This window comes from Saccopteryx leptura, chromosome 7 (genome assembly GCF_036850995.1).
Source record: "Saccopteryx leptura isolate mSacLep1 chromosome 7, mSacLep1_pri_phased_curated, whole genome shotgun sequence".
NCBI lineage: Eukaryota > Metazoa > Chordata > Mammalia > Chiroptera > Emballonuridae > Saccopteryx > Saccopteryx leptura.
The window spans coordinates 24,747,965-24,773,811 of NC_089509.1; the positions used below are offsets into that span (position 1 = coordinate 24,747,965).

A 25,847-nucleotide genomic window follows, 5' to 3' on the forward strand; every position below is an offset into this window, starting at 1 on the left:
GCCATCCCCAGCGCCCGGGCCATCTTTGCTCCAATGGAGCCTTGGCTGCGGGAGGGGAAGAGAGAGACAGAGAGGAAGGAGGGGGGGCAGGGGTGGAGAAGCAAATGGGCGCTTCTCTTGTGTGCCCTGGCCGGGAATCGAACCCGGGTCCTCCGCACGCTAGGCCGACGCTCTACCGCTGAGCCAACCGGCCAGGGCTAATCAATATTTCTAAAAGAGTTTTCCTTTGTTACCTGACAAGATCATGAAAACTTATATTTATGTTTCATGAATCAATGAATGTTGTCAAAATATTTTCTTTCTTCAATAAGTGTATTTAATATTTAGAAGCTGTACAGTAAACATGAATCAGGAACTTTAAACAAAGTACCAGTGCAAGTTATGGTTCATATGAATAAATAACTAAATGCAGACTCTAAGATGTAATGAGGTTTATTTTCTTTAAAGTAACCTTACATCTTTTGCATCTATATTACATTAATTCACATTTTTAAATTTCTCTTCTGTAAACTCAGAAGCATATTAACCAACATCACAAGTTTCACAAGTAAAAAAAAAGCACCTCAAGCATTTGGAAATTTCTGATATTTGGTGGATATTTCATTGGTTAGGAAACTTCCCATGTAACTTTTAAGACTTTATTTTCTATATTTTAGATTTTAAGTGTAAAAAAATCAGCCAAAAATAAATCTGCCAATTAGTTCCCGAAAGGTAAATTTCTGATTTATTTTTTTACATAATACTTAGTTAAATCATTTTTCTTGGTAGCTTTGTTGTCTGAATTAATTTATAGGACCAAAAGCCAAATTACATATGAAAAAAAATTGGAAGTGTTAAACAGCATAGGGCAAATAGCTGAAAAGAATAAAGGCATTAACTGAAGAGGCAAGTATAAGGGAATAAAGTTACTAATGTTTCATCCCTGCTTTGTTATCAGAGCAATGTGACCTTGGTGAATCACATAGCTTCTCCGTTCAAAGATCCTTGGTTTGTAACATGATCTCTTGGGTCTTTTAAGCCCAAATCAAGAAGTCAGAAGATCATTGAGAAATGCACAACAATCTGAAAGCCATTAAATGCAGAAAACAAAACAAAACAAAAACAGGTTTTAACACCTGAATAACTCCTGGGATTATCATCAGAGCATCCCAATACAATACAATAACTTAATTTCAGAAACATAAAATAACTTGTAAATTAAAAATGTTAAAATTATCTTTGCCTTTTCACTGCTTAATAATGTAGTTGGATGTGCTATACATTTTATAAAGAGTATAATCAAAAATTTAAATATAACATCTGGTCCCTTATTTTTCAACAATATTGCAAAAATTGTATCCATAATTCCTCCATATCCTATCACTAGTATATCATGTTGATATAGAGAAATAATGTCTAATGATAATATACTTTTCCCCTAAAAATAACAAAATCAAAGTTATTAAAATAAATTTAACATGTTTCCTGCCCTATATTAGCTTTAAGGTTGAAAGTAATATTTAAATATTCAAGTTTGTTTCTGGATGCTTATTTTAAAAAAGTTCTATTATAAGTTTTTATACAGTATTTGATAAAAACTTAAATGTTATAAATAATGGGTTTTTTCTTGACTTTACATATATATATATATGTATATATATATATATATATACATATATATATATATTTATTTTGTATTTTTCCAAAGTTGGAAACAGGGAGGCAGTCAGACAGACTCCCGCATGCTACCGACTGGGATCCACCTGGCACGCCCACCAGGGGGCGATGCTCTGCCCATCTGGGGCGTCACTCTGCTGCAATCAGAGCCATTCTAGCACCTGAGGCAGAGGCCACAGAGCCATCCCCAGTGCCCCGGGCCATCTTTGCTCCAATAGAGCCTTGGCTGCGGGAGGGGAAGAGAGAGACAGAGAGGAAGGAGAGGGGGAGGGGTGGAGAAGCAGATGGGCGCTTCTCCTGTGTGCCCTGGCTGGGAATCGAACCTGGGACTCCCACACGCCAGGCCGACGCTCTACCACTGAGCCAACTGGCCAGGGCCTACATAAATATTTTTATCTTTGGTTCTTCCTTAGAACAGTAATTGTAGGACACTTAAAAAGATTACCTGATTAACTATGAAAAAAAATTATTCACCAAAATGGCTTATATTTTATCATCTTACAATTACAGCAAGAAAACTAGGTTTTATTTCTATAGTTACTTCAACCTCATAGAATATTTAATATGGATTAATGGACTGTTAAAAATCTTCTATTGTTGCTGGTAGTATGCTCAATTTATCTATTACATCCTTCACTTAAAATTTACTGCCAGGTTATATTTATGCTATTAGGTAAATTACAATAGGCAATTTCCCACTCTCTCAAGGGCAATCATGGTTGGCATAGCACTTCTATTTATCCAGTATACAAACCTTAAAGAACTGCTTCCCAGTGAGGCAGGTTTTTTTTTAATCCAATTTGTTTCTTTTCTGTCTCAGGTCATTTAAATCATGGGAATTTTCTTACTTCTTCTACCTCCGTGACTACAAAATTGATATTTCTATGTAACTTATTACTAAAGTCTCAAAATACAGTGGCCATAGGTTTGTTTGAGAGTATTAGTTCACATCATATATCATATATATATTCATACATGAGCATCAGTTGACCTTCATGATTAAGCATGTAGAAAATGTACAGAAAATTCTAGTGAAGAAAAATGTCAAGGTAAGGATATTATAGAGGTCCAGGGTTAGAAAATTGTCATATAAACCTGAACGAGATTATAATCTACAGTGGTCCTTGTCTATCGCGGGGTTAGGTTCCAGAACCCCCACAATAGGCAAAAATCTGTGAAGTGTGACCTTTTATTTATTTTATTATATATATATAATATATATTTTAAGACTTTACAAACCCTTCTCACATTCTTATAAAACTTTCCCACACTGTTATTAACATTTCCCACACTTACTTTGCTTATTTTACCACAAAAATAAACTAATAAATATATAAAAATACCTATATACCACAAAATCCCACAATATAGCAAAAAATCCATGATACATAATTAGATATATACAATTTAAACATATGGGATACAGTGACACTGGGAAAAATGAACTGTGATATGGCAAGGGTCAACTGTATTACGTATCATTATATCATTTACTGCAGTGGTTCTCAACCTTTCTAATGCCGTGACCCCGCAATACAGTTCCTCATGTTGCGGTGACCCCAAACCAAAAAATAATTTTGGTGGCTACTTCATAACTGTAATTTTGCTACAGTTATGATTCGGAATGTAAATACCTGATATGCATTATGTATTTTCCGATGGCTTTAGGCGACCCCGCCGGGGTCGTGACCCATAGGTTGAGAACCGCTGATTTACTGAGTATGAGCCACTAGGGTGGCCACATATATGTATTACAAAAGTCTTCCCAACATCCCTGCTATTGTTATTGCTAACCTCATTTTGCAGCTGTAACCTGCCTGAGAATACATTGCATATCCAATAAGTTTCAGAGTAAAATCTGAGTAGTAGGCAGATTGATTCCAAAATACATTATTTTTTTACTATATCATAATCAGAGCAATGCCTCAAAAAAACAACAACAAAAAAAAAAAACATAGAAAACTTTTAGGAAATGTAAAAAATTTAATTCTTCTTTCTATGGCATATGCTTTCCTTACATTAAACTCTAATTCTGATTTTTAACTATTTAATATATAATTAAATATTGTTACAGGAAATCATGTATTTCAAAATTACACAGATTATAGGAATATATCCTTTGAGAAAATACTTATAACATTTCTTGATACTGCTACTAGGTGTGATGGCTAATAATTGATACTTACACAGGACACACTTCAAAAAATCCAATGGAGTAAATATATTTTGGAGAAAACCCTAACAGAACAGTGTATCCCAAATTGTCTTCATTTTTATTCTCTTTTAGTGCTGTTACATAAAACCTGATTTTATATATTACAGAAAATGCCATGTATAAAGATCACAGGTTTTATAAATAGGCAAACCTGAGTTCAAATTCTGGCTTTATTACTAATTAATGTGTGACTTAAGGCAGTTAGTTAACATTTCCAGCTCCAGATTCCTACTCTGTAAAATAGAATGAAAAACTACTTCAAACTTTTATTCACTCAAAATATTTTGAGAACTTCACTAGACAGAGTAAATCTTAAAATACATCACCTAGAATAAATTAATGAATAGAATAGTATGAGGCAATGGGATTACAGTATTCAAAACTTTTTTTTTTTTTTTTCAAAACTCTTTTCTCACAGTGTTTACAATCTGGTAGAAAAAGGCATTAGTAATGTAATTAAACAAGTGACTTCAGTAAATCTCTATAAATTTTATGATATAAGCAGTATAAGGTATTATTACATAAAAATCCCTCATCTTAGATATTGTGCCCCAGAGGAAGTGATATGCAAGTAGATGTGAAGGATATATTCAAGTTAAATCAGATAAACAGAAAGGAACGGAGTGTTTTTAGAAAATTCTAGAAAGATGGTATTCCTGAAAGTGCAGAAGTCAGGTATATAAAATGTTTGAGAAACGGCAAGATTTTCATAATGTTTGCAATAGGGTATAAAACAGAAGTAGTATGATTTTTGGAAATAATCACTATATGTATATAATATATAACAAAGGCTTGGCATTCAAAAATATTAAAAAAACAAAAAAGGCCCTGGCCAGTTGGCTCAGCGGTAGAGCGTCAGCCTGGTGTGCGGGGGACCCGGGTTCGATTCCCAGCCAGGGTACATAGGAGAAGCACCCATTTGCTTCTCCACCCCCTCCCCTCCTTCCTCTCTGTCTCTCTCTTCCCCTCCCGCAGCCAAGGCTCCATTGGAGCAAAGATGGCCCGGGCAATGGGGATGGCTCCTTGGCCTCTGCCCCAGGTGCTAGAGTGGCTCTGGTCCCGGCAGAGCGACGCCCTGGAGGGGCAGAGCATCGCCCCCTGGTGGGCAGAGCATCGCCCCTAGTGGGCGTGCCGGGTGGATCCTGGTCGGGCGCATGCGGGAGTCTGTCTGACTGTCTCTCCCTGTTTCCAGCTTCAGAAAAATACAAAAAAAAAAAAAAAAACACCTAAAAAGTGATGTAGAAGGAGACTAATAGAAGATTAAGAAACATTGAATATTTCTAGCAGTATGACAAATTAGAAATGTAACAACTAAATATTTTAATACATATAAGAATATGTAAGAAAACAATATAAATTTTTATTTCAAAATGAAAGAAGTTCTGAAAACTAGTCAGTTATTGAACTATAACTGTTGTGTGTATTTGTATGTGTGTGGGAGGGCAAAATTTTGCTCACAAATGCAATAGGAGAAAACTGGATTTATAAACTAGATGCTTGGGTTTTGATGTAATTATTGGGCAAATGACACTGCTTTGTTCTAGAGAAAATGAGGGTACCAGGACTTTCACAATCAGACACTCTCAGTTTACAGGTGGAGTGGGTATTCCCTCCCAACACAAAGAAATGACTCGGGCTGCGCTGTCAGCGGAAAATATACTTGGCTTTCTGCCCCCTGAATATTTAGACTATGGTTTCCAGCTAACACTTTTTTGACTCTTTGATGATGTGAAAATAAATTGCATTTAGTGGAAACCATAGTTTGAATTTTGATCTTTCCGTGGGCTTGCAATAACGTCTATGACTCTCTCTGCTGATGCAACTCCCAGTGAGCCATGCGATCCTGAGCATAAATAACCATGCTCCACAGTGTATTCATTGTGGTAGAAGATTTCACACAGATAAAGGCTGATAGAAGTGTCCTAAATAATTTTTAAGTAGGCCAAGCTAAGCTATGATGTTTATTTAGTAGGTTAGATATATTATAGGCATTGTTTGACTTATTTATGATGGATTTATCAAGGTGTAACCCCATTGTAAGTTGAGAAGCAAATGTAATCTTAAGAATGTATCACAAGCTCTATGTTTTGTAGTCTAGGAAACCTCAGGTAAAAATATCAAGGTGAAAATTAATTCAGGGCATTTAAGGATAGTGGGGGTGCTCAGGGAAGATGTGACCTCAAAACAGGCTTTGTAAGACTTCCAAAGGGGTGAATTGAAAAAATATACAAGTTGAGCTCAAAATTAATAAAATACTTTTTAAAAGAGTAAAGAAGGTAAAAAAAATCTGGTGAGTAAAATTCAGCAGACTTACCAAATGTCATATTTACATCTATAAGATCTTCAGATGTTTTAAAAATATCTGGTAAAGATAGTAGGTTGAAGTATGGTTGGCACTATAAAATACATTAAGTTAAATTTATTTAAAAGATAGAAGCAAAAATAAAATTCATGTAAAATGCAGCCAATAAAATAAAGACCGGTTTGACAAGGAACTAACTAGATCATTTAGAAATGAAATTTAAGAGTCTTGTTATTACAAACTGCATGAACAAGTTAAATTACAAATTATTACTTCTGAAGAGATAGTTACTAAATTGGAAGATGAATCTAAAGAGCTCTCTGTGATTTCAAATCAAAGATTTAAAATTACGTAAAAGATTAAGAATCATGGAGGATAGACTAAAAAGATCAGACATAAAACTAGTAGTTCCAAAAAACATGGGAAAAAGAAAAGAATAGGCAATACTACAAAAGACACTTTTGTAGAAATTTCAAGATACATCAGAGACTAGGAAGCACAATCTCTCTTGAGGTAAAGTGAGATGAGTAAAAATAAACTCACAGATAGAACCACTGTAGTAAGACATCAGAATGCAATGGTGAAATTTATAACCCTAAATTAACCTGTACATTATTCATAATACTGAATCAGAAGCAAAATCTCCACCTTTCTCCCCCTTCAAAAGATAAATAAAAATAAAGTGAAAACTTTTCAGAAAGTAATTAATTATAAAAGAATAACTGGGAGCCTGACCAGACAGTGGAGCAGTAGATAAAACATCGACCTGGGACACTGAGGAGCAAGGTTCGAAACCCCAAGGTCACTGGCTTGAGCACAGACTCACTAGCTTTAGTGTGAGATCATAGATATGACCCCATGGTTATTGGCTTGAGCCCAAGGTCGCTAGCTTGAGCAAGGGGTCATTTGGTCTGCTGTAGCCCCCATCAAGGCACATATGAGGAAGCAATCAATGAACAACTAAGGTGTCAAAACAAAGAATTGATGCTTTTCATCTCTCTCCCTTCCTGTCTATCCCTGTTTCTCTCTTGCTCTAACAAAAATAAAATTAAGTAAAATTAAATTAAATTAAAAGTTTTTAAAAAATATTTGAGGGTTAAAGCGAGACAGAGGAGCCTGAAAAATAAGAAAACCAAGAAATATCTGGTCACTAAAGAAAGACAAGAGGAGGAAGGGTTTCCAGGAGAAAGTCAGCAGGGGTGAAGACTGCTCTTGTAACATTACACACCAACTGAAGTGCACTACCCAGATTAAAAAAAAAATCCTTGAAAATTTAATAAAGATAGTTTGGGTTGAATGGTTTAGGGGAGGAAATAAATTTCCTTTCTAAAGTGGACTGAGTGGATGATGAATACATAAATCATATGCAACTTTTCTAATCTGACTGTGAGAAAAATAAGAATTAGTGGGGTAGCTGATGAGAGACACAGGATCAAAGGAGATTTAAGTAGTCATGTTGGTGGGAATCTTCCTCAGCAACTGGGTTTATATCTAACCATAGGACATATCCCTGGCAATTAACTAATTGGTACTAAAATGAAACCTGCATTCATTTAATCCTAAGGTAAATATTAAGCAAAAAATCTAAATTTTCCATTAAAAGAAATAATTAGAAATGTCATTGCTTTAGTGAAGTAGAAATGCCCAGTGAAATGTGACAGATGAAATCAACAAAAAGAATTAATACATAGTTTATATAAAAATACAAATTATATGAGAAGTATCTCAAATAAATTAATTTTTCTATTTAAGACTATATTTTAGAAAATGTTGGTCTTTTTGTGTATGTACATATAATACTACATCCTGTAAGACAAAAAGACAAAAACAAATTATACATTGACATGACAACCTTTAAAAATTATATATTACATGACATTTTATTTTATTTTTCTCATTCTAATTTATACTCTGGGATTAGTAATTATAGCACCATGTAAGCACAAGGAATACACTTTTTGTTTCATTTTTCCCTTTAAAAATCAGTACATTATTAATAAGCATAGTTTTTATCATTTTGCTTATGACTGTAGACTTTTATGCAAACGTTATGTTTTGGGATTCTCTGTCCCTAGTTCTTTAGTTGACTTCTGTTCACAATTCTGATATAAATATGCTTCATAAACATATCCCATGCATGACTAGATATATACTATGTATATTTTACACATATATGATTTCACTGGATCCTGATTTACATGTATAAACATGTCTATATAATATGCTATAAATAGTAGAGATATAAATGTATTTGTGAACATTTATATATGCATATCTATATATAATCAATAAGGAAATCAATGCTGTTGAAGTGTCTAAAAAATTCATTTTTACTTTCAAAAAATATCTAAAATGATACACTTCTGTTAGCACCGTAGAGGCAGTTAGAATTATTATTGCCCAGTTGCAGGTTAACCAGCAAATTCTTCCAGGAGTGCAGAGCTCTAGACAGGATACAAAAGCAAAAGACTCTGAGGGTAGCAGTTATGTGATAGAGAGATTAGGTAAGAGGTCAAGTCGGAGGCAGGGACTAAATAATAGGTAGGAGATTGTTCCACAAACCTGAATGTGTATTCAAATCACCTGAATAGCTGTTAAAACTACCTGTACCTGAGTCTCCATTATAATTTAATGAGAGAGCATTGAAACCTGAGCACCTTAATCAGTAACAGGCATACCAGGAGATTCCCCTGTCAAGCAGGAAGTTGGGGAAAGGCTGAGTTAGACCTTTTTTTTTTTTTGTATTTTTCTGAGTTGGAAACAGGAAGGCAGTCAGACAGACTCCCGCATGTGCCCGACTGGGATCCACCTGGCATGCCCACCTGGGGGCAATGCTCTGCCCATCTGGAGTGTTGCTCTGTTGCAACCAGAGCCATTCTAGCACCTGAGGCAGAGGCCACGGAGCCATCCTCAGCGCCCGGGGCCAACTTTGCTCCAATGGAGGCTTGCCTGCAGGAGGAGAAGAGAGAGACAGAGAGGAAGAGGAGAGGAGGAGGGATGGAGAAGCAGATGAGCGCTTCTCCTGTGTGCCCTGGCCGGGAATCAGACCCAGGACTCCTGCACACCAGGCCGACACTCTACCACTGAGCCAACCGGCCAGGGTCTAGGCCTGTTTTTAATAATTTGTGCCCTAGTTTTCAATATAAAGGGTTTGCTTAACTTCCCAATTTTCTGCAGACAAAGCCTAATTAATCAAGTATGTACAAAAGCCTTCTGTAACCAAAGACAAATGTAAAATCATGTCACATACCTATATGAACAACAGGTAGAAAACATAACAGTAGCCTTTATACCATGTTTAAACCAAAATAATAATGATGCTTAAATATTAAGGTATGAAAAAAGAACAGAAAAAGACCATGTGGGATACAAAGCATAAACAGGCAAGATAGAGGGAGAAAAAGGGCTTCTCATTTTCTTTGGTTTATATCATTTTAATAAAAATAATTATTGTGGCCCTGGCCGGTTGGCTCAGTGGTAGAGCATTGGCCTGGCGTGCAGGAGTCACGGGTTCGATTCCCGGCCAGAACACACAGGAGAAGCGCCCATCTGCTTCTCCACCCCTCCCCCTCTCCTCTCCTTCCTCTCTGTCTCTCTCTTCCCCTCCCGCAGCCGAGGCTCCATTGGAGCAAAGATGGCCTGGGCGCTGAAGATGGCTCTGTGGCCTCTGTCTCAGATGCTAGAATGGCTCTGGATGCAACAGAGCGATGCCCCAGATGGGCAGAGCATCGCCCCCTGGTGGGCATGCCAGGTGAATCCTGGTCAGGCGCATGCGGGAGTCTGTCTGACTGCCTCCCCGTTTCCAGCTTCAGAAAAATGCAAAAAAAAAAAAAAATTATTGTCATAATGAAGAGTGAAAAACAAAGAGATTTGAGAGTAATTTACAGCTCCAAATCAAAGCAAAGAAAAAAATACAGCATCTAAATTGGGAAAAATTAATTTATTTTCATAGTGAAACAACTTACAAAACAAGTAATAAAACATCAAACATTTTACCTCTGAATTAACATTAATTTGGAAAAAGTGGAAGATAAGATGAATGAAAACTGGAAAAAGGTAAGTGATATTGCCCTCATTTCAAAAATGAGTGAAAATTTGGAAACTACAAAGAGGTAAAGTTTAGGTAGGGACACCTCTGACAATAACTCTAGGATAAACTTGTTAAAACACTTTGTCAGTAGTATTTATAAAGACACTATTTGCTCATGAATAAAATAAAAACAAGACATGCCAAACTAACTTCACTTTTTTTTGCTAATACAGTGTTTAGATAGGTGCATATCATGAAAATGCAATGAAAGACTATACCCGTAATTTAGCAACATTTTTGAGAAAGCTCATGATAAACAAAAAAATGTATGAAAGTGATAGTAAATTTAAGTGGATGAGTAGTTGGTTCAAAACTATCCAGAGTTCTAATTATTGGATCAGTTATTTTCCCAGAAGGATGTTTTTAATTGCTCACCAAAAAGATTCATGACTTTGTTACCATGAATACCTCTTAAAAGTTATCCTTATCAAGCCTGACCAGGTGGTGGCGCAGTGGATAGAGTGTCGGACTGGGATGCGGAAGGACCCAGGTTCGAGAGCCCGAGGTCACCGGCTTGAGCGCGGGCTCACCTGGCTTGAGCAAAAAGCTCTCCAGCTTGGACCCAAGGTCGCTGGCTCCAGCAAGGGATTACTCGATCTACTGAAGGCCCGCGGTCAAGGCACATATGAGAAAGCAATCAATGAACAACTAAGAAGTTGCAACGCGCAACGAAAAACTAATGATTGATGCTTCTCATCTCTCTCTCCGTTCCTGTCTGTCTGTCCCTATCTATCTCTGCCTATGTAAAAAAAATAAAAATAAATAAATAAATAAAAGTTATCCTTATCAAAGCGTTGAATTACATAAAAGTGAGAAATACCGTTAGTATTGTGAATATAAAATTGCAAGGGATTTAGCATTATAAGAAGATGAAGGTCTGCCCCCATTTACATATTCTGAAATATGTGGATAAGGGAGAATTGGAAGATTACCTAAATAAAATGTAAAAGAATTTTGAAATATAAATATTGGAAGTACCCAAAAGGAATGATCTAGCTATAAGGAAAGCTTAGGTCTTTTAAATGACTGCAAATTCAACATGTCAGTTACACACTGTGGCTACCACCAAAGGCTGCCTGTACAGAAGCCTAGAATCTCAGTTACTGAAGATAATACACCCTGTTGTAAAAATACTACATACAGGATTACATGCTTTGTACAGTTCAAGGCCACAAATTTTTTAAAACTTTGGTAAAAACACATAAAATTTACTATTTTAACCACTTTTAAGTGTACAATTTACTAGTTTTAACTATATTTACATTGTTGCACAATATGTATCTAGAAGTTTTTCACTGTGCAAACTGAAACTCTATATTCATTGAACATCAACTCCTCATTTGGCCAGTAATTTTATTAAGGTCATTAAAAATCCAAGTGCATGCACAGCAGGGCAATTGGCAGGAAAAGAGCCTGCAAACACGTTTATGTAATGAAAAGTTAAAGAAAGTGCTGTGTTTAATCTGTTAGAGAGAAGGTTCAGCTGCATATGATGGTCTTGGCTATCTAAAGAGCTATCCTGTAGGAAAGGTTATAAATTCAGCCTGTGTAGCTTCAGAGGACAGAGCAGTATCAGTGAGTGTGATCTTTAGAAAGGAAGATGCTAGCTTTACAAAAAAATACAATTCTGACTATTGATTACTGCCTAACAGTAAAATTAACGACCCTGTGAAATAGACAATTCTTTGTTCCTGAAAACATTCAAACAAGAACTAGGTAAGTATCTTTGAGACCTGTTTTAGAAAAAATTTTATATTGGATGAACGGTTAAATTACATAACATTTAGTTTCAACTACTGAAGTCTATGATTCTCCAAAATAAACAATTAGAAGTTAATAGGCCTGAGTTCTAATGCTTGCTACATCTATTAACTCATTATGCATTTTTGGACACACAGCTATAATTACTTCAGCTTTTTTATTTATAATATGAGGGGCTAAATGAACAATTTCTCTTATTCTTTCTAAATGTCCAAGCACTGAATAAATGTGTGTATTTCTGTGCATTGATAGGTATACACCTACCTACTTCAACAGGCAATAAGAAAGAAGAAAGAGAAAGGGATAGCAAGGGGGGGGGGAATTAAATAAAAGAGGTAGGTAAACAAATACATATAACAGTATTGGCTTAATTAGATTTAATGCTTTGAACAAGGAGACACTAAGTATTCCCACATTCTATAGAAGAACCCAGCATTTGGAGCCATTCCATATAATAAGAGAATACTCCACAGGTCAACCTTGTGAAGAGATCAGTGGATTCAAACAAAGGAGAGAATCCATGGAAGTCACTCATGAAATTCTGCAGGTGCATGAGTGGAGAGAACTGACTGTATGTTGCGCAATAAGTAGACACGCCATTTTATTCTGTTTTAGCAAAGAAGAAAGAATTGGAGAGTGATGATAGGCTGAAGAGGTGGGTCATCAGCCTGATCTCAACATTTTGGACAATAAGGTAGATGCAACAAAAGAGAGCAAAACAGCCTGACCTGTGGTGGCACAGTGGATAAAATGTCGACCTGGCATGCTGAGGTTGCTGGTTTGAAACCCCAGGCTTGCTTGGTCAAGGCATGTATGGGAGTTGATGCTTTCTGCTCCTCCCCCTGTTCTCTCTATCTCTTTCCTCTCTCTCTCTCTCTCTCTCTCTCTCTCTCTCTCTCTAATAAAAATGAATAAATAAAATCTAAAAAAGAAATACCAAAATACAAAGAATTTTAATGGTGATTAAAATACCTTTGATATAACTGACAATGACCTAAATTAAATTATTTCTGCTTTTGAGTTCTTCTGTTTGTGTCTGATACATATCAGTTCTTTTTGTGATATTCTTTGGTCTTTAATAATTTAGAGAAAAATTGTAAGAGTAGAAGCCCATAAACCAGAATTCTACTATCTTTATAGATTTTTAAAAAATAAATATTAATAAAATGGAGTAATAGGAACGTAGCAAATTTTAGTAGATTTTCATTATTGCCATTAATTGCCATTCAAACTTTTAACAAAGTTTAGGTATTTTTCAAAGTTAAAACCTTTGAACAAATTTTAGGGTACTAATTTATATTAATGTATGTTTATTTAAAAATAATAAATGTAAGCTATGTTGAAAAACTTGGAAGAAAGAACAACCCTAAGATTGTTAAAGTTTAAAAAATATGTACTGGTTTTGACTATAAATTGTTCACAGAGCAAAAATGAAAGTTTGTTTGTAATATTCTTATATTTAATCATGAAATACCCTTATTTTAATTCTGTAATTTGGCAATAAGCAGAAAATTTGTCTGGATAATTGCTCCCATCTTGGATTACTTTTGCATATATAAACATAATTATATCATTAAGTATATGTAAGATAAAATCAAATGTTAATTGGTGGTTTCCTTAAGTCAATAGTTCCTAAAGTGATCCCAGGAAGAGTAGCATGAGGATCGGAATTAAATGGGACTTTGTTAGAAATGTAAGTTTTGGGGCCCAACCCAAGCCTACTAGATCAGAAACTCAGGAAAAGGGCTCAACATTCTGATTCTTATAAAGCCCTCCATAAGCCTGACCAGGCAGTAGTGCAGTGGATAAAGCATCGGACTGGGATGCAGAGGACCCAGGGCAAGACCCCGAGGTCACCAGCTTGAGCGTGGGCTCATCTGGTTTGAGCAAAGCTCACCAGCTTGGACCCAAGGTTGCTGGCTCTAGCAAGGGGTTACTCCAGGGGTTGGGAGCCTATGGCTCGCGAGCCAGATGTGGCTCTTTAAATGGCTGCATCTGGCTCGCAGACAAATCTTTAATAAAAAAATAATAACGTTAAAAGTATAAAACATTCTCATGTATTACAATCCATTCATTTCCTACCACTCATGTTCATGGTTGTGGGTGGCTGGAGTCGATCACAGCTGTCCTCCATGACAACACCAAATTTTTATTGGATAATGCATAATGTGCACGGGTCATAGTATTGCTCTCATGGAATTACATTTTAAAATATGTGGCGTTCATAGCTCTCTCAGCCAAAAAGTTTCCCGGTCCTTGGATTACTTGGTCTGCTGAAAGCCCACGGTCAAGGAATATATGAGAAAGCAGTCAATGAACAACTAAGGTGTCACAATGAAAAACTAATGATTGATGCTTCTCATCAATCTGTTCCTATCTCTCTGTCCCTATCTATCCCTCTCTCTGACTCTCTCTGTAAAAAAAAAAAAAAAAAAAAAAAATAGTCCTCCAGGAAATTCTGATACATGCTGTTCAAGTTTGAGAAGCACTATTTTAAGTTAATGATTCTCAGACTTGAGTACATATTAATTGATAGAAAAAATGACTACTCAGCTGCCATCTGGAGAGTAGTGCAGGCCTGAAGGAGGAGGAAGGGCTCAAAACAGAACATTCTCATGCCCCACTGTGAGGTTGTTGTTAATCTGCTTGCTATTCCCTCTCTTAATGTCTTCCTGGCCTTAATTTTGAAATGTAGCAAAAAGTTTATCTTTGTAGGAATGCCAGGAAAAGCTTACATTAGGGTGGGACCTAAAAATTAGGGAAGTTTAAATCACAATGGTTGTTTATAAAAGCCTAAGCACGGGCCCAGAGGTTCAGGACACAGCTATTCCTGGGAGACTCCTGATCTCAGTTGTCTTGAAAATTTACTGAGGACACCAGATAAAACCATGCTGATTAGGCCTGTGCTACATCCTCACTTGTAGCAGAGGTGTTTCTGCAGCTGAATCCCACTCCTCCAGTGATCAAAGCCATATACCAGGGTAGTCAACCTTTTCATACCTACGGCCCACTTTTGTATCTCTGTTAGTAGTAAAATTTTCTAACTGCCCACTGGTTCCACAGTAATGGTTATTTATAAAGTAGGGAAGTAACTTTACTTTATAAAATTTATAAAGCAGAGTTACAGCAAGTTAAAGCATATAATAATAATTACTTACCTAGTACTTTATGTCAGATTTTAACTAAGTTTGGCAGAAAAATATCTTTACAAAACAACTTACTATAGTTAAATCTATCTTTTTATTTATACTTTGGTTGCTCCCCTACAGCCATGAAAGCTGGAACGTCCACTAGTGGTGGTAGGGACCAGGTTGACTACCACTGCCATAAACCAAGATATGCTAATCTACTCCTAGCCCCTATATTTACCCTCTCTCCTGAAGCTTGGGGCTGACACCCTTTGTTGGTCGTAGCCCTCATGCACCTAGGCTCTTTTAAAATAAATTTTCCCTTTTGGAACACACTAGCCTCCTGTTTTCAGGTCACCCTGTGGTTTCTGCCTTTTATTAATACCACATGGAAAACATTTGTGGTCCCTCCCCCAGAAATTCTTAATTAATTTATTAGTGTGGACTGAAGTATAGACAGGTGATTCTAAACCTCCTAAAGTCATTCTTTGTTTTTGACCGCTCAAGTTAGGAACTAATGCCAAGTCATAGCCTTGAAATAAGAACAATCATTTACTTCCTCCACACAGAGTTCACTTCTAACCCAGGCTTCACAATTTTAACATTTCCTCCCATATTTGCAACATCAATTTATAATTCTCCTTTCTACACATGAAGACTACTGAAAAAGTTAAAAAGACTGCTTAAAGATTAAGACAGAATTCTCAAGAGCATTCCTAATTATTTGTTTTCCCACATATAATCTCAACCTAAAATATGCAATTAACTTATTAAGGAAATGCAAGTAAAATGAATTACATTTGTAAGTAGCTGTTAGTACATTGCCTGAAATTTTACCCAAGCCACAGTTCCTTCAGCTCCTAATTTCTACCAGAAACATTTTCAATCAAAAGATTCTCATGGATTTAATTCTGAATTTTAATATTACTTTTAGCGTAAAACAGTATTTATTAAATCCAAAAGAGGTTGTTCACGAAGCTGAAGTATAAAATAAGTGATCACAGAGTCTTCTAGTAGTATTAAAACTATGGGAACTTGATCAAATCCAATGGGAAAAATAAAACAAAATCAGTCTACGTTTTATAATGATGCTTAGTAAAACAGCATTGGTTGAACTTATATTCATTTCTAGAATATTGACAAGTGGAGTGACTGCTTTTCTTATAAAGAGAAAGTGAATTAAGTAATTTATAGTTGTCATTTATTGCAGAATATTTTTTGTTATTCAAGAAATCTATAAAATTCTCTTAACAGCTTTAAAAATAAAATTATACCTACCAGAGTTTCACTATAAGCTTCTCTACTGACATGAATTTTTATTTAAAATGACAATATGAAAAATCAATGTATTTTACTCCAGAGAAGACAATGCTTGGAGCGAAATACATGTCTTACATTGTAAAGGAGAAATGGTACTGAGACTAACCTGCATGATTTAATGACATCTATAATTTTTGTTTTTTCCTAATGTTGCTATTCTTTCTATGATATAGGTTTGTTCTTTGCTTTCTTCTCCAAATCCTCCCAAAATCCAGCCTCCTATCTAGAACCATTATCTACTCCTGATAATGACATTAAAAGGATTCATCACTATATACTCACAAACCATTCTAATTCTGAGAGTGGCACTCCTAAAAAATTCAAGTTTATAGCACCCATGTAATTTTCTGTTACCTCCACTATGGCTCATGTTCTGAGAAGAAAGCCCAGGCAGCGTTCTCCTCTGGCCTGTCCTGGAGTATCCTGGTCTTTTTCAGTCATCCCTTCTCTGGTTCTTTTGCCTCCTCATGAACCCCAGCCACCCCTACAGACTGTATGACAGGAGTTTTAGGGTGCCTTGAAGACAACCATTCCTGCAACAACACATGCAGACCATTCTCCAACTGTCCCTCAACCATTAATTCTCTTATTTACTCATCCAGTTATTTAGAAAAATGTTTATATAACAAAGGTCATGATGCAGAGTCTATATTATTGTTTTGCTGTGACAAAATGGTTGGAATAGAGCAGATATCTCTGTAGTTCTGAGACTTCAATTCCGGGAAATGCAACTGCTAAACGGGGATTCACTGTTGACACTTGAAGAGCACAGGCCTTTCCTTGGCACTGAAGACCAAGGGAACATAGAGTTGGGTGAGAGATTCTCAGCCTAGATTCCTAGGTGTAGTTTTTCTACTGCTCCTAGAGGTGCCTGTTGGGAATGATGAAGTTATAAATTCAGAGAGAGATTCAGAGAAACTGCTTTTATTACCTTGGTTTGTCCTAAGGGCCCTGGCTTTGTGTGACTTTGCCTTTCCTCCAGTCCTACATTGAGCTTCTGTGATCTTTCTGTATGGAGAAACACATTTTATAAAATTTGGCTCAATTTTAGACAACTAAATTTTACAATGTGTTTATATCCAGTAGTGAACTAAAAGGGTTTTGTACTAACTTGCAAGTATTCTATGAATTATTTGTTAAGCACACAGCCAGAATTATGCTCAGTTGGCTCAAGCAAAGTTGGCCTCAGGTGCTGAGGATGGCTCCATGGCCTTGGCCTTAGGCACTAAAATAGCTCAGTTGCTGAGCAATGGAGCTGCAGCTCAACATGGCAATGGATCACCTGGCAGGGGCTTGTTAGGTGGATCCTGGCTGGTGCACATGTGGAAGTCTGTCTCTGCCTCTCCAGCTCTCACTTAATAAAAAAATGAATTATATAATTTCATAATGGAATAAATCATGTTGAAAACAAGGGTAATAAGTCCCCAAGGTTCATGGTTTCCTAATTATTTAGTTTTTAAAGTTATTTACATGTATTGTATCTGTATTATGGAAATACAGTGCACTGTTATCTACATCCTTTCTCAACTGCACAGTCAGAGAGTCATGTTGATAACTTGATATTAGCCATGGTGGGAGTATTTACACCATAAAAATAGTGAAACACTAGATCAGAGCTCCTCCCTACCAGGAGATGTTAAAGACTTAACAACACATCAATAAATGAAACTAATTATGGATAGATGTGCATTTAAATATAATATTCATGGATATATAAATATATGTATATAATGGCATAATTTGCTCACAATTAACATCATATACATTGCTCCTAAAGTCAACCTGTAATGCTGTTTGTTTTAAGTATACCTGAATTCAAAGCTTGATTCTACTATTTATTATCCTTATGATCTCAAGGCAGTTATAAAATGTCTCTATGTTTTGGGGGCCTTTATCTATAAAGTGTGGAAGTTATTATGTTTCTCATAGATTTGTTATAAAAATGTAATAAAGAAATGCAAATAAGAAAAAAGTTAAATTGTCACTATTTGAAGATTACATGACACTGTATATAGAGAACCCTAAAGATTTCACCAAAACACTATGAGAACTGATCAATGAATTCAGTAAAGTAAAGGATAAAAAATAACTTCAGAAATACATTGCACTTTTATACACCAATAATGAGCTAATAAAAGAAAAATAAAATACATAGAATAAATTGAGCCAAAGAGGTAAGATCTGTACTTGGAAAATTATAAGACATAGAAGAAAGAAATTGAAGAAGATACAAATAAATTAAAGCATATACCATACTCATGAATAGGAAGAATTGTTAAAATGTCCATACTACCCAAAGCAACTTATTGATTCAACAAAATATGATTCCAGATTCCAATGGCGTATGTCATAGCACTAGAACAATACTCCAACTATTTATATGGAACTACAAAAGATGCCAAATAAGCCCTGGCCGGTTGGCTCAGCGGTAGAGCGTCGGCCTAGCGTGCGGAGGACCCGGGTTCGATTCCCGGCCAGGGCACAAGGGAGAAGCGCCCATTTGCTTCTCCACCCCTCCGCCGTGCTTTCCTCTCTGTCTCTCTCTTCCCCTCCCGCAGCCAAGGCTCCATTGGAGCAAAGATGGCCTGGGCGCTGGGGATGGCTCTGTGGCCTCTGCCTCAGGCGCTAGAGTGGCTCTGCTCGCAACATGGCGACACCCAGGATGGGCAGAGCATCGCCCCCTGGTGGGCAGAGCGTCGCCCCTGGTGGGCGTGCCGGGTGGATCCCGGTCAGGCGCATGCGGGAGTCTGTCTGACTGTCTCTCCCTGTTTCCAGCTTCAGAAAAATGAAAAAAAAAAAAAAAAAAAAAAAAAAAAAAAGATGCCAAATAGTCAAAGAAATCTTTAGAAAAAAGAACAAAGTTGGAAGTATCTTGCCACCTGATATCAAACTATACTACAAGGCTATAGTGATCAAAACAGCATGGTACTGGCATATAAACAGACAGAATAGAGATCTCAGAAATAAACTCCTACTTATATGGTCAATTAATATATGACAAAGGAGGCAAAAGCATACAATAGGGTAAAGATAGTCTTTTCAATAAATTGTGCAGGGAAATCTGGGAGAACTTATTCACCAATAACATATTTGTTAAGAGTTTAATATCCAAAGTTTATAAAAAAACTTATAAAACAACACCAGAAACTACAAACAATCCAATTAAAAAGTAGACAGATGTCCTGAATAGACACTTCTCCATATAAAACATACAGATGGACAATAAATCTAGAAAAAGATGGTCAATATCACTAATCAGAGAAATGCAAATAAAAACCACAATAACACCTCACACCTCTCCAAATGGCTATCATCAATAAATCAACAAACAACAAGTATTCATGAGAATGGAGTAAAGAGAACCCTTATGAATCATTGGTGGGAATGCAAAACACTAATTTGAAAGAACACATACACCATTACATTCACTGCATTGCTATTTACAATAGCCAAGGTATGAAAGCAACACAAGGGTACAACAACAGAAGAATGGATAAGAAAGTGTGGTACATATTTACAATGGAATATTACTCAGCCATAAAAATTAAAATTGTACCATTTGTGGCAGCATGAATGGATCTAGAGTGTATTATGTTAAATGAAGTAAGTCAGACAGATCAAGGCAAGTGCCATATGATTTCATTTATATGCAGAATCTAAGAACAAAACAAGCAAATAAACAAAAAGGGATTCACAGAGACAGAGAATAGACTAATGGCTGCTGGAGGGAAGAGGGTTTAGGGGGCTGGGTGGAAAAGGTGAAGGGAGTAAGAAGTACAAATTGGTAGTCACAGACAGTCATGTTGATAAAAAGTATAGCATAGAAAAGATAGTCAATAATATTTTAATAAGTATGTATGGTGCCAGGTGGGCTCCTGAAATATCGGGAGAACCACAATGTAAATTATGTGATAGTCTAATGACTATTTGGTACACCTGAAACTAATATAAAAATAATATGGAATGTCAAAACATGTACAATTAATTTTGTGTTTGATTCTTTATCACTCTCTTCTTGAACACTAACACTGTACTCTTTAAAATGTTAAATTGTACTATATACTTAATTTAAATATTTATTCAGATATTACAAACCAAAATATCTACAGGATCTTAAGTATAAGTAAAAATTAATTAAGAGATAATTAAACAGAAAAATTTGTTTCCTATAAAATATATTATAATATGAGGTTAAATGACTAAAAATATATAGATATAAATTGTGTTTTTTTAATAAATGTCCTAAGAATGTGTTATATATGTTTCATCATAGTTATTTTATAAATCCACAGCTATGCCTGAAATAAAGCACATCTCTAAGAAAATCTGGTTCATTCTCTTACTGTATACATTATATTGATAAATGATAATAAAATATGCTGATATTTGGGTACAAATAAGGGTAATTAAACTAACTTTATGTAACAATAAATTTTTATTGTTTTTAAAAGTAGGAGGATCAAAGGAAAGTGACTATAAATTTTACCATTAATACAATTTCCTAAACTAATAATGGTTTTCCTTCAGAATCATATATTTAAAAAATGACAGATATGATTTATCAACTATATAACTTTAGTATGTATTTTTATTGCTCTAAAAATATAGTACATGATTGCTAACAAGTAACATCATTATTTTTACCAAATGTCACTCAGTGAGATACTGTATTTGAAAATTTTAATCATAAGACTAATAACAATCATTAGACAATGTCATGTTTGCTTTATAATAACCACTTCTTAATAAAATCTGTTATGTTTAGATCCATTTACTTTAGCCAAGGAAATGATACTGCCTCATGAATATGATATATTCTAAAGTTATCATGAAAAGATACACATAGGCCCCAAGAGATTATAGTGGGTAGAATCTCCCACCTGACTAAGTCTCCACTAACACCACGGTTCATTCACAACTTACCACAAGATGCCGTTTCATCAGTCTGGTCACCACAGTCATCCTCCCTGTCACACAGCCATGCTCTTGGAATGCAGCGCCCGTTTCCACAAGAAAACTGGTCCACCTGGCATGTTCTAGCTAGGATGATCAATTAATTCACAAAGAATAAACTTGGAGGCTTTTTAAACAACAGCAAAGATAAAATAAACCATTCAATATCTCCTTTACATACAAGGTATTATATTGCTCTATTAGATAAAATATTTTTAAAATAAATTTTTATTAAATTTATAACAATGCCAGCTTGCTTTTCTCTAAAGTTTACATGCTTTGCCCTTCAATTCAACTGACTGCTAAATGACAACACTAATCCTCACACACTTCCATAAATAAAACTATGAATTCATTTCCATGGCACATGCTTATAGATAAATGGTTGAATTTAATTTCATTCAACTTTTAATTCAAAATAATAATTTTGTATAGTGTTTGCCAGTAAACCAAGAAAACTTTTACTGTAACCAAGAAGAAAAAAATTGAAGACTATCTCAAATGTTAGTGAGATACTCTGTTTGAAAATTTTAATCACCTAGATATAAGATTAATAACAATGATTACACAACGATAGCTTCGAGATAAAACTAGCTTCTAATGATGTAGTCAGAATTGATCATTTTCCACATTATCAATGCATTTATTTCTTGATATCTAAATGGTCCAAAGAGTCTTTTTTTGTTTTGTTTTGTTTTTGTTTGTTTGTTTGTTTGTTTGTATTTTTCTGAAGTGAGAAGCAGGGAGGCAAAGAGACAGACTCCCACATGTGACTGACCGGGATCACCTGGCATGCCATCACTAGGGGGTGATGCTCTGCCCATATGGGGTGTTGCTCTGCTGCAGCCAGAGCCATCCTCAGTGCCCGGGCCAACTTTGCTCCAATAGAGTGTTGGCTGTGGGAGGGGAAGAGAAATATAGAGAAAGGAAATGGGAAAGGGGGAGAAGCAGATGGACATTTCTCCTGTGTGCCCTGGCTGGGAATTGAACCTGGGACTTCCACACACTGGGCTGACACTCTTCTGCTGAGCTAGCTGGCCAGGGTCCAATGAGTTTCCATAAATTAGGTTTTTAGAGGTTATTTAAAGTAATTTCTTTAAAGTTATATACTAGTTATTTTAAGCAAAATACAACTGAAATTTAAAGATGTATATACTTTATTAGTAAATACTGAAAATATTATTCAACAAAATTTAAAAATACTGCTTGATTTGATATATTTGATTGAAAATATCATTCCTATTCTCAGTGTCTATACTTAGGAATACCAGGAAAACTATTACACTATATATTTTGCTTTGCTTATGTAAATAAGAATCCTAAATCAAAATGTTATGTAATATTAGATTTTTCCTTTTTACATACTGCTTAATTTGTATTAATAGATTTTTAGTATCCCAACAAACATGTATGTTCCTAAAGTTTTTAATGTTGAATTTTAAGTAGGATTAAATATTTCTGTGTTGTCTTACTTGGCTAATTATACAGATCTTTTGTTAAATTATTCTAACATTTAATTTAAATCAACAAAATTCCTAGGTAATTTTAATAAAATTATGTCTACTTGAAAAAAAATGCAAATATTTTTATCAACCTAGAGAATAAGGAAGTTGCTGGCATTAGTTTACTTGATGGGAAACAGAGGGCATAGAGGTATAAGAAAGATTAATAGTTTTCTTTTTACATGTGTCTGTATTGTTTCACTGGTTGAAGTAAATACTTTTTAACTTTTAAGTGTTAAGATAAATTTAATGATAGTTTTTCTTTTTATCAATTATTATTTTCTTTCCTTTTTCCTCCTGCTTTTTCTTGTTCCCCCTCTTCCCTCCCTTCCTCACTTTCTCTTTTCTTTCTCTCTTCCTACCTCTTTTTACTCTCTTAACTTTTTCATTAGCTCTCCTTTCTTCCCTACTCCTCTACTTATTCCATTTATTCAGTAATTCTTGTTTTCTTAAAGAAAATTATCACAGCCTGACAAGGCAGTGGTGCAGTAGACAAAGCATAGGACTGGGATGCGGAGGACCCAGGTTCAAAACCCCAAGGTTGCTGGCCTGGGCATGGGCTCATCTGGCTTGAATGTGGGCTCACTAGCTTGAGTACAGGAATATATACATGGCCTCATTGGCTTTAGCCCAAAGGTTGCTGGCTTGAAGCCCAAGGTTGTTGGCTTGAGCAAGGGGTCACTCACTCTGCTGTAGCCCACCACCCCTAGTCAAGGCACATATGAGAAAGTAGTCAATGAACAACTAAGGTGCTGCAATGAAGAATTGATGCTTCTCATCTCTCTCCCTTCTTGTCTCTCTGTCCCTATCTGTCCCTCTCTGTCTATCTCCCTGTCACACACACACACACGCACAAAGAAAATTTTCACAGATTTTTATCTCTCTTAAATTCTAATTGACAAATAGTAAGAATATATTAAATTTTCTAATACAATATTCTTTTATTTGGTGTTTTTATTCCACCGAACACGGGACCTCACATTATGACACAGTTCCATTTCTACGACAGTCATGTGAATGTGACCTGAATTTTGATGTAAATCGAAACACACACAACACAAATAGAATGTTTGCACTTTTAACAGTTGGAAATGGCTTAGGTAAGCTTACTGTGGGACACCAACTTCCTCACTCGTATTCCACATTACTGTGTATTCTTCCACAGTGCACAACCAAACTAGTTCACCCACATGGTCCATAAGTACAACACTAATGGAATAAGCTGAAACACTCACATCTTAATTTTTTTAAGCTTTTATGGGAGTGAGTGTCATAAACTCAAAACGTCGTATTTCAAGATTGTTGTAACCCGAGGACCCATGTATTCTTGTCTGGTCCTTCAGATTTATTCTAAACTTTTCTGAGACATTTTTTTTTCATTAGGAAAGCTGTGGTGATTAGGAAGGACAATGATAAAGCATTCCTGATAAACTTACCCCACAATGTGATAGTGTTGAAATTTGTGTCACCTCATTAACTCTAAAGCGTGAAAAACTGGTAAGAACTATTACTGCAGAGTGAATTTACCAGCTAATCATTGAGGGATAGTATGCCTTGAAAATATATAAATTCATTTTCTGTTTTAATCTTAGAGAAAATGAGCTGCTTAGCTTACTGAGAAAATTGAACCAGTTTCAGGTGAGAAAGATGTTTCATTGAGTAAATCTACAAGTACTGTCTGCCTATATGATATAATCACATTGACTAAATTAGCTCTTTGTAATCATTTGATTTGTAGCAAGAAGACACAACCTTCATGCTTTCAGTTTCTGTTCCTAGCAGCTCTAAATCAGTTTGGAAGTGAGATTAGTAGAGCTGCCCCAGAGGACTGGAATTTTGTAACAAACTCTGCTCTAATGAAGAGGAAATTTACACCTCTCAGTGGAATTGTTTATCTAGCAGAGAATCAGAAATTCGATGTCACAATGTGAATTCTTTACCCATCACTATTTATGCTTTTTATGCAGCCATGTGACAGTGAGAAATCCCATAATGCACAGGAACAAGAAGAAGGAGAACAGAGGTTAATACATTATTCCTAACCCTTAGCTTATTTTTGCTGCATTTTAATCAAAACCAATGTTATGCCAAAATGCATTCTTTATCTATTAAAACAACATCCGATTTTCTTTAGCACACCAGATTTTCTTATTGCAACTATATTGACTAGTTTAAATTTAGTCAAAATATGAGGGGGAAGTGAGAACAGATTTTATGTAATCTAACCAAAGTACTGAGTTATGGGAAAACTCAGGTTTGAAATCACCTAGGTTTGACTCCAAGACTGTCATGGTTAGGATAAGAAGAAAAAAGAATTAAAGTAACTACTTTGCATCTTTTTTTAATAGAATTTATTGTGGTGACGCTAAAAAAATTATATAGGTTTCAGGTGAACAAGTCTACAACACATCATCTGTACATTTTATTGTATATTTACCACTAGTCAAGTCTCCTTCCATCATTATTTATTCTCTTCTGGGTCTCCTTCATAAGTAGACAAAACTATGCTTTATGCTGACAAAGAACAATAACTAAGCCCCTGGCTGCTAACTCTTTCGTGGCAACCATGGACCTTCTCTTCCCCCTTCTAGGCACACTCTCCACCCCTCTGTCCTTGCTCCACTTCACCCTCTTCAGCTATGCTGATCAGTCTTTTTACTTTCTCGTAAAATATTTCTATAACTTAGAAAAGTATAGCTAGTGACATAAATAATACTTGTTTGCCATTATACTGTTATATCAGAGCTTAATATATTTTTCTATATTAGCTACAGATTTTTATTTTACTTAAAAAAAAAGAGATATTATAGTTATATCTGAGGTCCCCTATGTAATCTTTTTCAATCTCATCTGATTTCTTTCTTTCTTTCTTTCTAGAGATAGTGTCAATCCTGAATTTTTTTCCATTTCCAAACATACA

General features: G+C 35.5%; 1 protein-coding gene across 1 annotated transcript in view; it reads right to left on the minus strand.

Annotated features, from left to right (window-relative positions):
- LRP1B (LDL receptor related protein 1B) overlaps window positions 1-25,847 on the minus strand; it is a 2,108,848-nt gene that overhangs the window by 818,248 nt on the left and 1,264,753 nt on the right. Inside the window, exon 18 of the mRNA XM_066345498.1 lies at window positions 21,396-21,512. Within this exon, the coding sequence (XP_066201595.1) occupies window positions 21,396-21,512 (117 nt within the window). The remainder of the gene's footprint in view (window positions 1-21,395; window positions 21,513-25,847) is intronic.